At 49.0% G+C, this 13,164-nt stretch overlaps 1 protein-coding gene across 6 annotated transcripts; it reads right to left on the reverse strand.

The window, feature by feature from the left end:
- Nucleotides 1–142: 142 nt before the first annotated feature.
- KIFC1 (kinesin family member C1) lies at nucleotides 143–12,990 on the reverse strand. Of its 6 annotated transcripts, none has more exons than XM_077904444.1 (11): nucleotides 12,833–12,990; nucleotides 7,580–7,717; nucleotides 7,362–7,461; nucleotides 6,592–6,645; nucleotides 6,423–6,473; nucleotides 5,817–6,214; nucleotides 4,532–5,311; nucleotides 3,716–4,006; nucleotides 3,558–3,631; nucleotides 3,338–3,413; nucleotides 143–332 (listed from the first exon to the last, which is right to left on the reverse strand). In XM_077904444.1, exons 2-11 carry the CDS (start codon nucleotides 7,604–7,606, stop codon nucleotides 288–290), a joined length of 1,896 nt encoding a protein of 631 aa, XP_077760570.1. In that variant the 5' UTR covers nucleotides 7,607–7,717; nucleotides 12,833–12,990; the 3' UTR covers nucleotides 143–287. The 6 variants fall into 6 exon arrangements, with proteins under 6 accessions (XP_077760570.1, XP_077760567.1, XP_077760566.1 ...); XM_077904441.1 differs by lacking the exon at nucleotides 12,833–12,990 and adding an exon at nucleotides 12,640–12,790; XM_077904440.1 differs by lacking the exon at nucleotides 12,833–12,990 and adding an exon at nucleotides 12,640–12,790 and having other exon boundaries at nucleotides 7,580–7,720.
- Nucleotides 12,991–13,164: the final 174 nt, after the last annotated feature.

Raw genomic sequence — 13,164 nt, forward strand, 5'->3', positions numbered from 1 at the left:
GAGGCGGACAACCAGGGTAACCATCTAGTCTCCAGGAGATAGCCAGGTAGAGAAAAGCTGAAACCCTTGCTCTGCAAAACACAAATACTCGGCAGAGTAGACGATCCACAGTTCCACAGTTCCCATTTTTACAGATACGGGCCATTGTTAACAAAACCTTTATTTAAAGAAAAAAAACTTGTTCTTTATTTGATAGACCCAGGTCACAGAGCGCCCCTCCCCCCAACAAAGCATCCTTCAGCGCCACCCCCACCCCCCCTTCCCAAACAGAGGATCTGGATCTGTCTTCATTTCCTGTTAGCCTGGGCCGTACCAATAACACACTGGTTCACCTGCGGGCAGAGGTTTTAGAATAAAAATATTTTGTGAGTAACCAAAATAACAGTTTTCTCCAAGATCACCCCCCACCCCCAATATTGGGGCTGCCCTCAGAAAATACTAAAACAAAGGCTCTGAAGGCAGATTCAGCCTGGTCTCAGTTAAGGTTAGGTCTATGCCCACTAACCACACCAGGACTGGAGGAAGTGAAGAGGCCTGAGAAGGGATAGAAGCCACACACAGGAGCAGAGATAGATGGAGCCTCCATTTCCAGCAATACCATGGCCCGGACACCCCAAGCCTTCCTACCATTTAGTTGTTAATAAGTTAGATAGAACAACACTCCTTTAAGAACAAAGGCTCCTTGGAAAATAAATGATCCCAAGTCTACGCAGGATAGGTACAAGATGAGTCTAGAATAAAGACTACTGGGTCCTGTCTAAAGGACACAGGAGCCAACTTAAAGGAGCTCCCATTGGCCAATGATGGGGCAATCTGAACATCAGAAGGAATAATGACTATAAAGGATATATATCAAATCAATAAGCATCTGCAAAATGACACCTCCCAAACCAAAACTCACTTGGTCACCTTTGGAAGTTGCCAAGACATCAACTTCTAATACTGAAAATTGATAAAGAATCCTACAGGCATCACTGGGTGGCTCAGCGGTTTAGCGCCTGCCTTTGGCCCAGGATGTGATCTTGGAGACCTGGGATCAAGCCTCCCTGCATGAGGCCTGCTTCTCCCTCTGCTTGTCTCTGTCTCTCATGAATAAATAAATAAAATCTTAAAAAAAAAAAAAAAAAAAAAGAATCCTACATTTATCCTGCCTTTGCTGCTACATAGACTAGATTTCAGAGTAACCAAATAAATGGCAAGGGAAAAATTCTTTGTAGAAGAGACAAGACTAATAAATGTAAAGTTACTGAGAAAATTAAACTCCTTGATGAAGTAACAAATCTAGGTACGATCATTATTCCAAAAATCACTAAGTGAAATCATTAGGTCAACAGGGAGTTTTCAAATGGTCACAAGCTGGTAACACCCAAATCTGATGATTTTTAATTCATTTAAGAGTAAAGCAATTCTAGGGATCCCTGGGTGGCGCAGCGGTTTGGCGCCTGCCTTTGGCCCAGGGCGCGATCCTGGAGACCCGGGATCGAATCCCACGTCGGGCTCCCGGTGCATGGAGCCTGCTTCTCCCTCTGCCTGTGTCTCTGCCTCTCTCTCTCTCTCTGTGTGACTATCATAAATAAATTAAAAAAAAAAAAAAAAGTAAAGCAATTCTAAAAAAAAAAAAAAAAAGTAAAGCTATTAGATATTAGGTGACTTCTGATGCAATGAAGTGTACTGTACCGTTTCAAGTTTTCTTGTCAAGAAATAAGCCTGATTCAAATCAAATTCAAATCCAAGCCCTTAAGTGTACTACTAGATAACAAAAAGTATGGAAGGAGGAGGAAGCAACTGACCAAAATCCAGAATATGGTATTTTCTATAAGACAAATGACCCTATTTCTTCAACAACAACAACAACAAAAAGACATAAAAGGAGGTGAGATTATTACGGATTAAAAGAAATTTTAAAAAATAAAAGAATTAAAATGAAATGGGTGGCCCTTGCTTTGATCCCAATTGGGACAACCTAATATGTTAAAGACATTTCTGATACAATCAGGTAAAATGTAATAACATAGTAATTTAAGGATACTAAAGAGTTTATGGTGTTGGCTGTTAATGACGTTGCTATAACTTTAATTGAACTTGCAAGATAGCAAGGGAAATCCTGATCAAAGCAGAAAATCAGGGCAGGGTACCTAGGGAATGGACCACTTCTATGGCAGCAACCAATGCTTATTGGGGAGAAGACCTGAATATAGCAGAAGGGCACACCTGCCCAGAGATCCTAAATAAAGCCAGAACCCATCATAGGGCTATCCCTTTGGAAAGGAGCAGCCAGAGAAAAAAATCACCCTCCAGAGACAGACAGTAAAGAAACTTTACTGAAAGGAGCATAAGTCTCCTAGAGAATTCATGGCATGGCCTTCTATTTAATGTTTAAGTGGGTCTTGGAATCTGGATTCACTCTACTCGGAATGGTCTGAAAAACTTTTTTTTTTTTTTTTTTTTTGAGAGAGAGAATGTGTGCACATGAGGAGCAGAGGGTAGAAGGGGAGGAAGAGAGAATCTTAAGCGGGCTCCATGCGATGTGGGGCTTGACCTCATGACCCCAAGATCATGACCTGAACCATAATCAAGAGTCGGGCGCTTAACCAACTGAGCCACCCAGGCGCCCGTATCCAAGTCTCTTATGATCCAGCAATCCCATTTCCAGGAATCTCCCTAGATAGCTATAACTGAACAAATACAAAATGACATCTATGTATAAGGTTAGTCAACGTGGCCTTGTTTGTAATAGAGAAAAGAGTGGAAACAACCCAAGTGTCCAGTAGAGGGAACTGGTGGATAAACTTTGGTGCAGCCACACAGCGGAGTCCTAGGCAGACATCAAAATAATGGGGTAATCTCTGTGTGCTGGTGGGAGAGTAATCCCAGGAATGTCTGTTTAGCAAAACAAAGTACAGAACAACATACATATATGAAAAAATAGATGTCTTCTATATAAGAGGTAAGGGAATAATATGCATGTTGCTTCTGTTTGCAAGAAGAAACACTGAAAGGATAAGTAAAATGATAAATGACAAAAATGACTGCCTCTACCAGGACAGGTAGGGAGAATGGGGTACACACGGGAGGTGGTAAAACTTCCATGTTGTGCATAGCTTTTATACAGTTTTGACCTCTTAACTACCTATTTTTAAAAAATAAAAACCCCAAAACCCAATAGCTAAAAATGGATTCAGAGAGGTAGTGTCCCAGATGCCCGGCAAATGTGAATCCTTTCCAGATGAATGTGCCCTTGGCCTAAAGGACTGAATGGATCCCTAAAGGGTCAGAATGGAGAAGCCTACAAGCATCCAGGAGTCCTGACAGGGCCTGGGCCTGGTGGTAACTGCACCTTGGAGGCAAAGCGTAGGGAGTTGAGGGACTCAGAGACGTTCTCTTCTAGGGGAGAAATGTTCACGAACATGAGCCTGTGGAGAGAGAAGTGGGAGCCAAACCCCAGCATCAGTGGCTGGGTGGAGCCTGCACCAGGTTCCCACTATTTCCCCTTTCCCACCCCTGATCCCAGCCTCACAGTCTCCAGCCAACCCCTTCTGTCTGTCCCTTTCACTCACATCTTAGCGCTGCCACCCAGAGAGTTCTGCAGCAGGTAGGTGAGTTTGCTGTTCCGGTAAGGAATATGGGACTCCTAGAGGGTTGAAGGACATAGGTGATTAGGATAGGAGCACCCCAACCTACCCCAGGTCCCACTGGCCCTCATCCCCATTCCTACCTTGTTGCTCAAGGCCATGATGACCAGCCCCAGGGTGGACAAGCTGCTGTTAATGGCTTGTGTTTCCCGAAGGCGTTCCCGCTCCCCAGGGCCAAGGGCTAAGCTGGGGTCTAGCCGCTCACTACCAGCCAGGTCCACAAGGTTGAGGGAGGCCCCACACTGCAGGCCTCGTCCGGTGTGCTCCCCAGAGATCTGCAGCTGGAACACGCTGTGACTACGAGATGATCGCTCATTCTGGGACGTGCGGGCCACTGCCCGGTTCTGGTGGGCCAGATGGAGCAGGGCCTCCACCTGGGGTGGGGGTAGCAAAGGGCAAAAGCAGGCTGGGAATCAGCAGACAGCTATGTCAGTAGCAAGGGACCAGAGCACCCTAAGCTTTCTCTCTAGCCACTGAAGAGGCAAAATGACTAAGTAAAATGCACGGTGTGTCTGAGAGTACCAAGGAGGAGAATAAAGCAAAGTAACGAGTGTGTGAAGGTAGGGTGAGGGTTGCAATCTTAGACAAGATGGCCAGGGACAGCTTCAGTGCCTGGAGACAGCAGAGCGGCTAGAGCTATAGTAGGAATGAGGCCTGAGATGCGGTGGGTGGGGGCCAGGAAGCCTTCGGCCACATGCACCACTCTACCCCCTCGTTCCCAAAGACAGACAAATTTATCCTGTGGCCCATAGGCCAAAACTGATGTGACCACCCACCCACGCAACCTGCCCTTCCTCCATCCTCCCACTCTCTCCTGTTCCTTTTCCATCCACCTGCACCTTGTGCCCCCTCCATCCGCTCTTCCCCGTTCTCCAGCCCCAGAGGCCCTCAGTCCTTACCTCCTTCTCACAGGAGACAGGAACGTATCGGGCATTGGTGACAGTAAGCTCCTCACTCCCAGGCCCTGCCCGGCGGATCTCACACTCCCCGCCCTGGCCCTTCCGGGGCCCAGTGGCCAGCAGGTCTCGGACAGTCTCATTATAGATCTCCACGTAGCTTGCCACAAAGCTGTAGGTCCAGCCCTGGCCGCCCAGCTCCTGGGCCACGGAGAAGAGGTGCCGCAGGGCCCGAGGGATCAGGCCCTCCACCTGGGGGTCTCTCCCAGGCCCACCCTCCATTGTGAAGGTCTTGCCACTGCCTGTCTGGCCATAGGCAAAGATGCATACTGGGTAGCCGTCCAGGGCTGACTGGACAAGCATGGCAATCTCCTCAAACACTTCATCCTGCCCACTCCCTGGGGGGAATACCCGGTCAAAGGAGAAGTCGTGGCGGGTGGCAGGGGCTGGCGCCCCACTCAGGGTCCCACGGCGCTCATCACACCGGGAAACGCTGAGGCGTGTGGGCAGATCAGCGGGCCCGCCAGGGCCAGAGGGAAACAGGAGGTAGCCAGGGGGTGGGGTGGGCTCCCCTGGAAGGACAGGGCGGACCCGGCAGAACACGCGGATGTTGCCTTTGAGTTCCTGTAGCTGGTTGTGTAGTCGCCGGCGCTCCATCTCTAGCCCGTGGAGACGTTCTCCTTGCTCCACCAGGAGGGCCGCCTGGCTTGTGGCCTCCTGGCGCAGAGATGCCACCTCTGCTTGGCTGCCCGACAGAGCTGCTTCTGATGCCTGCAACCGCCTCTGTCCGGAACAGAATGGACAGAGAGAGTGAGACACTGAGGAGTAAGGACAAGTCACGATGATGTGGGGTGGTGGTGGTAGGGTGGTCCCTGTCCCCAGGGACTGAGTCTGCCAGGGAAAGAGGTAAGAAAATAGGAACCAGGGTCCCAGATTAGGGAGTGCTATGGAAAGAGCCAAAAGGGGCACAAGGACAATGATACCCAAAAGTATAGGAATACGCCAACAAAAAGACAGAGAATGGAAGGAACATTCCACAAAGAGGGAAGTGCATATGCAAACTGCCCCAAACAGATGATTAAATCATTTGATAAATGACAAGTAATTCCATCTAGTAGGGAGAAGTGGGGCAGAAAGCAAGATACAGGAGTGAGCAGGGGTGGAGAAGGACAGAGGACAGAAGGACAGAGGAATACTGCTGGAGAGGTGGTCAGGGACTCCCAACCCCCAGAGACTTCAGGGTAACCCAGAAAGGTGGGCTGGCGTTTGCTGAGACGATGGCCCTTACCTCCTGCTCCTCCAGCCGGGCAGCCAGTCCCCTCCGCTCCTCCTGCAATTCTAACTGTTCTTTCTGGAGCTCTCGCAACAAGCCCTCCTGTGTGCACTGCTGCTCTTCCAATTCCAGGACACGGGCCCTGAGGCTCCCCAACTCCTGCTGGCCCTGCTCAGCCTGGGCCTGCACCCTGGCCAACTCCCCTTCCAGTGTCCTACACTCTGCCCCCCGGGCCTTGGCCTGTTGTTGGGCCTCCCTGAGTTGGTCCTGCAGCTGTTGGTTCTCCTGGGCCAGTGTCTGAGTCCTCTCACGGCAGCATTTCAGCTCTGCATTTAGGTCACACAACTGACCCTTTAAGTCCCAGGCCGGACGCTTGGTGGGTTTCCTCCCTCCCACCATTGGAGGGGCAGCTGCTGAGATGGACATAGAAAGGGCAAAGGTCAGGGAGGTCGTGGCTTTCCCTCTCTGCCCCCCTCCTAGCCTTTAAAGCCTCCACACCTGATGCTACATCTCTTTCCCCTCCAGACAGGGAGGGAATCAAACAGATTTTTAGGGGAGTCCTCACCACCTCTTCTCTTCCCGCTCCTAGCCTCTCACCCAATGGTTATGGCAGTCACCTACCTCCAGGCTTCTGGGCAGGAACAGCAGGGCCCGATTTCTGATTCTTCAGCACTAGAGAATTGGAGAGTGAACATAAGGAATCACAGCACCAGTATCCTTCTACCTCCATCACCCTCCCTTTCCACATACTCCGAATCTCTTCCCAGCCCCCACTCTGAAGCACTATTACCCGTGGCAATCGCTGTGGAACATCGGGGTCCTGTCTTCTTGGGAACTTTTGGAGCTGTTGGGAGATGGGAGCAGAAAAAAGTAGAACAATCAGTCTCAGGATGGCATGAGCTCTGGCTGGGCCAGGGGCAGAGAGATTGCTTTCTCTGAGGGTGAGAAATAAGATAACTTCCCTCATCCCTGAAATCTGGCCAGCTTCTAAAGATATCCCTCCCATGACCAGAAATTACTCAAGACACCAAGGAGTAAGTTGGACCAAGATAAGCAAAAAGAGCAGGGAGCAGAACTGGGTTAAGTATGCTACCACTTATAATAATAAAATGTTGGAGAACATGTCCAGATTTGCTTGAACATTCATAAATTGGCCCTGGAAGGGACAAGGCAGTTGTCCCTGGGGAGGGGAACTGGGTGGCTGGCAGACAGGGGTCGGAGGGAAACTTTCCACTGTATAATGCATTTTGTGCGTTTGGAATTTGGGGGTGGTGGGCAGAGGGAGAGGGGGAGAGAGAACCCCAAGCAGGCTACACACCCAGTGTGGAGCCTGACACAGGGTTCCATCTCATGAGATGGGAGACTTGACTTGAGGCGAAATCAAGAGTCGGATGCTTAACCCACTGAGCCACCCAGCCCGCCCCTTGTGCCTTTGTAATTCTGAAACAAGTGAAACCTATTACTTATCCAAAATTAGCTAAAATTGAAAGAAAAGAAATAAGTGAGTTGAAGAGCGCTGGACTTTCATGCCCTTGGTTTCTGCCCATTCATAGAGCCCACCTGTGATCTGGTTTTGTGTCTGTGTTCTTGCAGTGAGGGCTGGTGCTCTGGATTGGGATGTGGCAATTTTAGTCACTGTATCCAGTCCTCGTGTCCTTTTCTGGAGGTAGACAAGAATGGAGTCCATTTAGTCTCTCTCACTGGCTTAGACACACTCTCTCTCTCTCACACACACACACACACACACGTGCATGCAAAGCTTTCCAAACCCAGCTTACCTTCTCAGGCTCTAAGGCATCCTCCATCTGGTCAGGCCCCCTCTTAAACCTTGTTCCAGGGAGAGGCAGCCGAGAAGGAGCCTTGACCAGGGGTCTCTTCAGCTCTATGTTCCCCCTCACTTCCAACAAGGGGGACCTCTGCTGGGAAAAGAGAGACCCTTCAGACAACCCTTGGAGCCCAAAAGTCCTAAGAACTCCCCTTCCTGTTCTAGCCTAATTATCAACCACCATCAAGTACTGACTGAGTACCTCTCGTGTACAAACCGGGGCCCACGGATTATGTACCAGCCAAAAGGCACAGATAGAAGTGCAACATGATGCAAAAGAGGGAGAAATCTCTACGGGAAGAGCTGGACAGACGCTGGACCTCAGCTAACTCTCAGGGTAGTACCTACACAGGCAGAGAGAAATGGACACTCTTTTCAGAAGGCAAAACTTCAAACATGCACATGATATATGGCTGGGAAATCAACAGGCTCTTTCAGCTAGAATGTAGGATCACAGTTAAGGGAGAGACTGGAAAATGGGTAAGGCTGAAGACTAGATGATGGGAGGAACAGGTAACATTTTATTTTTATTTTTATTTATTTATTTATTTTGAGAGGCTCCACACCCAGCAGGAGCCCCATGTGGGGCTCGATCTCACGACCCTGAGATCAATCATGACCTGAGCCGAAACCAAGAGCCTGATGCTCAACTGAGCCACCCGGGCACCTCAAGCGGGTAACATTTTAGAAATTGTTTTAAATGCTTCATCTGTATCAACTTAATCCTTATAGGAGCCCACTGAGAAGGTGCTATTATTAGCCTTATTTCACAGATGAGGAAGGAAGGCATCTAGAGGTAAAATAGCTTATCTAAGTTCATCAGTGAGTAAAAGATAGAGCCACGGTTAAAATCTAGACAGTCTGGTTCTGGAGGCCATGCGTGTCTTTAATGCCAGGCAAAGGAGTTTAGGCTTTAGCCTCATTTATGTGGAGAACCAGATATAGTTTCTGGTCAGGCATGTGAAAAGTATACAAAAGAGCCTACTTAAAAAAAATAGAGTTAGGTCAGCCTGGGTGGCTCAGCAGTTTAGTGCCGCCTTTGGCCCAGGGCGTGATCCTGGAGACCCGGGATTGAGTCCCACATCAGACTCCCTGCATGGAGCCTGCTTCTTCCTCTGTCTCTCCCTCTGCTTGTGTCTCTGCCTCTGCCTCTCTCTCTCTCTCTCTGTGCGTCTCTCATGAATAAATAAATAAAATCTTTTTTAAAAAAAAAAGAGTTACAAGTAGGCCGACTTGCATGAAGAGAACTAAGAAGCAGCATGACACATGTACCACCAAAGTACAGGTATTGGGCGGGGGCAGTGGGAGAGATCCTCTCCTAAGCACTGCAATTTGGTGCTTAGAGATTATATTATGTCCACTCCATGGCTACTCTCGACTAGGGTGACCAACTATTCTAATTTGCCCAGGACTAAAGGGTTTCTCAGGACAGAGAACTTTTCCATGCTAAAACCAGGTCCTTAATTATGCAAACCCTGCTCCTATCTGACCATCAGGAGAGTAATATGTATACAGATCAATGTTTAATCTTCACTATAGTTAACTTTTAATTCCAAGGCTAGTCTCTCTGCCCTTTGGCTCACTTTATTCACTCAATACTCTTAGTGCTCACTATGCCAGAAAATGATTTGGGTTTGGGAATAATAGATGTTATCCCTGCCCTCAAAATACTCAGGGAAAATGGAGAAGAGAAGCATTTTTAATATTTTTTTTCAATTTTTATTTATTTATGATAGTCACAGAGAGAGAGAGAGAGGCAGAGAAGCATTTTTAAAGAGATTATTAAAATTTTACTGAGTGGTATCATAAAAAAAGTATACCCCAAGGAGGGAATGAGCATGTAGTTCAGATGCGGAGAGTGTCAGAGAACACCTCTAAAAAGTCTTTTTAGGCAAAACCTGGATGATGAGAAAGACTTAGCCAGGGGACCTGGGCCAAGGAGGAGCCTCCCAGGCAGAAAGCAAGGACGGGTGCATGCAAGGATGCCAAGTTGTTCTGTTCAGCTGACACATGGAGTGTGCATGGCAGGCAGTATGCCATGATAAGGAGTCTAGCATTTACTGAAGGCAAGAGGGACCCTGATGGTGGTTTTTAGTTAGGAGAGTAGTAAGACTAGATTTGTACCAAAAAAGTAGTGTGAAGCAATGTGAAGAAGTAGATGATGAGGGATATGACAGGCAGAGAAAATTCATCATTCCTTTCTTCCTTCATCCAATAAGGATTTGTTGCACTAAGATTTGTTGCAAGACTGCTCTGGACCAGACATTGTTCTAGAAGGTGAGGTGAGTGTAATGAACAAAATCCCTGCCCTTCCAGACAGGTTCCCTGTAGGGAGCCTGATGTGGGACTCGATCCCAAGACCCCAGGATCACCCGAGCCGAAGGAGATGCTCAACCACTGAGCCACCCATGTGCCCCTCAAAGGTTTGTTTATTAAGGACAACTCCAAAGAGTACAGTATTAATTCTCTTCCCATCTGTGATATAGAGCCAGACACAATGACTCCCAACTATCCACAATGAAAAGCATAAGAGAAATGCTTCCCTTCCATGTATACATCAGACTCCAGTCCTTCATCTATCTATTGGGAAAGAATCCTACCAATCCTTCCATTTCTCCTCTACACCATCAACTTTTCACTCTACTGGATTATTCCTATCTGTATTATAACACATGCTATTATTTCTTCCAAACTGAAAAGAGTTTCTTGACTCTGCTTTACCTGTCAGCTTTTTGTTACTCTCTGCAGCAAAACCCTTAAGTGTTCACTAGAATATTGACCATGTCCAGATTCTCTCCTAAACTCATCCCAATCAGGCCTTCACTCTCACTGTGTCACCAAAACTACTCTCCTTGAGGTCACAAGTACATTGTGTGTTGCTATGTCAACTCTGCATCTTCCTGCTTCTTGACCTATCACAGCATTTGATAGAGCTGCTCACTCTCACGTCCTTAATACACTTTCTTCATTGAGCTTCCAGGAGACCATCCTCTCTTGGTTTCCCCATCTCTCACGGCAGGTCCTCCTCATCTTTCCAAACTTTAATGATGGTCTTTCTATTCTCTATCCACATTCCAGTGCACTCTCATCCATACGCTGACAACTCCAAGATTTATACCTCTAGCCCAGACCTTGTTCCTGAACTTCTATGCAACTACCTTCTCAATGTCTCCACTTGGAAGTCCAATAAACGTGTCAAACTTACATCCAAATGGACTTTCTAATGTCCAAATCCCTTTCGAACTTGGTCCTCTTACAGCTTTCTCCATCCCAGTTGATATATATCTTTCAGTTGTTCAAGCCAAAAAATCCCAAGTCTTCTCATTCTCTTACATACCACATCTAATGTCAGCAAAGGATGACAGAACTGACCACATGTTACTACTTCCACTGCTACAACCCCGATCCATGTCAGCATCACCTCTCAGGTTATCATTCTCCACTGGTTATCAACTGGGGGTGATTTGACTCCCTAGGGGGCATTTGATGAGGTCCGGAGACAGTTTGACATTGATTAGGTGGGAGTTGCTACTGACATCTAGTGGGCAGAGGCCAGGAATGCTGCTACCATCAGACCATGTATAGGACAGCCCCTACAGTAAAAATGTCAATAGTATGGAAGTTGAGAAAAACTGCTGTATTCCTTCCTAACAGTCCTCCTTGTTTCTTTCCTTACCCTTGATGTTTACTCTCAGTGTGGCAGCTAGAGTGATCCTCTTAAAATGTAAGACAGATCTTACCTGCTTAAAACCATCCAAAAGTCAAGGGCCTCACAACAAAGCCCCAACAAGAAGCAATGGGGTCGACAATCCCACTCTCCATGCTCTGACTTCCCCTCCCACAATTTGCCCCCTTGCTCACTCCATTTTAGCTTTTGCTACACAATTCTTGAAGGACTTTGCTCTAGCAGATTCCCTCTGCCTGGAACGCTCTTCCCTCAGTAATCACTAGCCTTTGTCCATCATCTTGTTCAAAGCACTTATTCAACTTTCATCTTCATAATGGAGCTTACTAAGACCACCCTATTTAATACTGTATCCTGCAAGTTGGCCTCCCCTCCTCTTCCTTAATCTGCTCAAGTTTTTCCTTCTGTTCATAGCATTCATCACTTTGAAATAGAGTTATGTAACTTATATTTCCTGGCTCCCCACAGAATGGCAGCTTCTCATAGAATGGCATCTGTAGGGACGACAGGGATTTGTCTTGTTTGTTGCTGCATCCCAAGTATCTACCACTGTGCCTGGTACACAGTAGGTGCTCAGTAAATATGAGAAGGCTTCTACTGTTTTTCACGGTCACATCATACTCATCTGCTCTTTAGCTGTCGGGATACAAACAATATCTCTTCAGTCTGAAACCTGCTTTGGGTAAATCTGAATGTGAAATACTAGCAAACAGAGGATCCAGGCAGGAGCATTTCTCTGGCACCAAAAGTCAATACACTCTGGCTGTCACACATCTCTCTCGACTGGAGAGGGGAGGCTGCTGATGGTTGTGAAGTGCAGTAGGGCCACCGATAAGAGAAGAAACTAAGTCCCAGGGGCAGAGATCTCTGTAAAACCTGACGAAGGAGAGAGAATGAGGAATCCTTCAGTTCAGATTACCGCATTCCCTCTATCCCCTTCCCGCCCTCCGAAGCGACAGCAACCGGAGAGAACAGGAAAGATCATCAGCGCGGATTTGGCCTCAGGCACCACTTCCCCGAGGGAGACGGAATCTCAGAACTCCTCTCGATCACACACTGCAATCGCTGGCAGGAATGGAGAGGTGGGTACAGAGTCAGATAAGCCCGAGAATTCGAAATCGAAAAATCCTGGAGACATCAATCAGAGCGGGGAGGGCTGGCAGACGTGCACCCCGACGCCCCGGGGCTGCTCCCAGCCCTCTCCCTCCCGCCTGTCCCCTGCGCGAGGACGCACGGGCCTCTGCTCTCCACGAGGCAGGACCGAGGCCGGCCGGGGGCCGGGGGCTCGCCAGCGTCGCGGGCAGGAGACCCCTCGCGGCCCTACTCACCTGCGGCTCCATGGCCAGCACCGGCCCACACGCGCCAGGGGCGCCCGCCGGAAGAGGACAGGGCGCCGGGGCTTCCGGGACCCGCGTTCTCTCGCCGGCTTGCGACACAAGCCACGCGTGTGCGGGGCTCCGGGGCTCCCGACCGACGCCACACCCGCCACTTTTGAATTCCAACCGTCGCCACCCTTCTCACCTCCCTCCGCACGCAAGGGCCAATCGTCGCCGTCGCCACGGCCGAGACCAATCGCAGCGCCCCCTGCCTCTGGAGGCCACACCCCGCCAGGCCGGCACCTTCCCCTTCCTGCTTCGCCGGCGCGCGGGAGGCAGGAGGTTAGTCACACTTCCGGCTGCCCTCCCACCTCTCTCGCCCACCCCGCCTCCAGCCGGGGTCGGGCTGCACTTCCGCTCGGCTCCCGGCTGCAGCACGTCACGTCAGAGCATTCCCGGACGGCGCCGCGCGAACTCAGCGGGGTGGGGGCGGGGACGCTGGGAGAAAGGAATCACGCGAGAGCACACGGGACTCGC

This window comes from Canis aureus, chromosome 7, assembly GCF_053574225.1.
Source record: "Canis aureus isolate CA01 chromosome 7, VMU_Caureus_v.1.0, whole genome shotgun sequence".
In the NCBI taxonomy this organism is placed as follows: domain Eukaryota; kingdom Metazoa; phylum Chordata; class Mammalia; order Carnivora; family Canidae; genus Canis; species Canis aureus.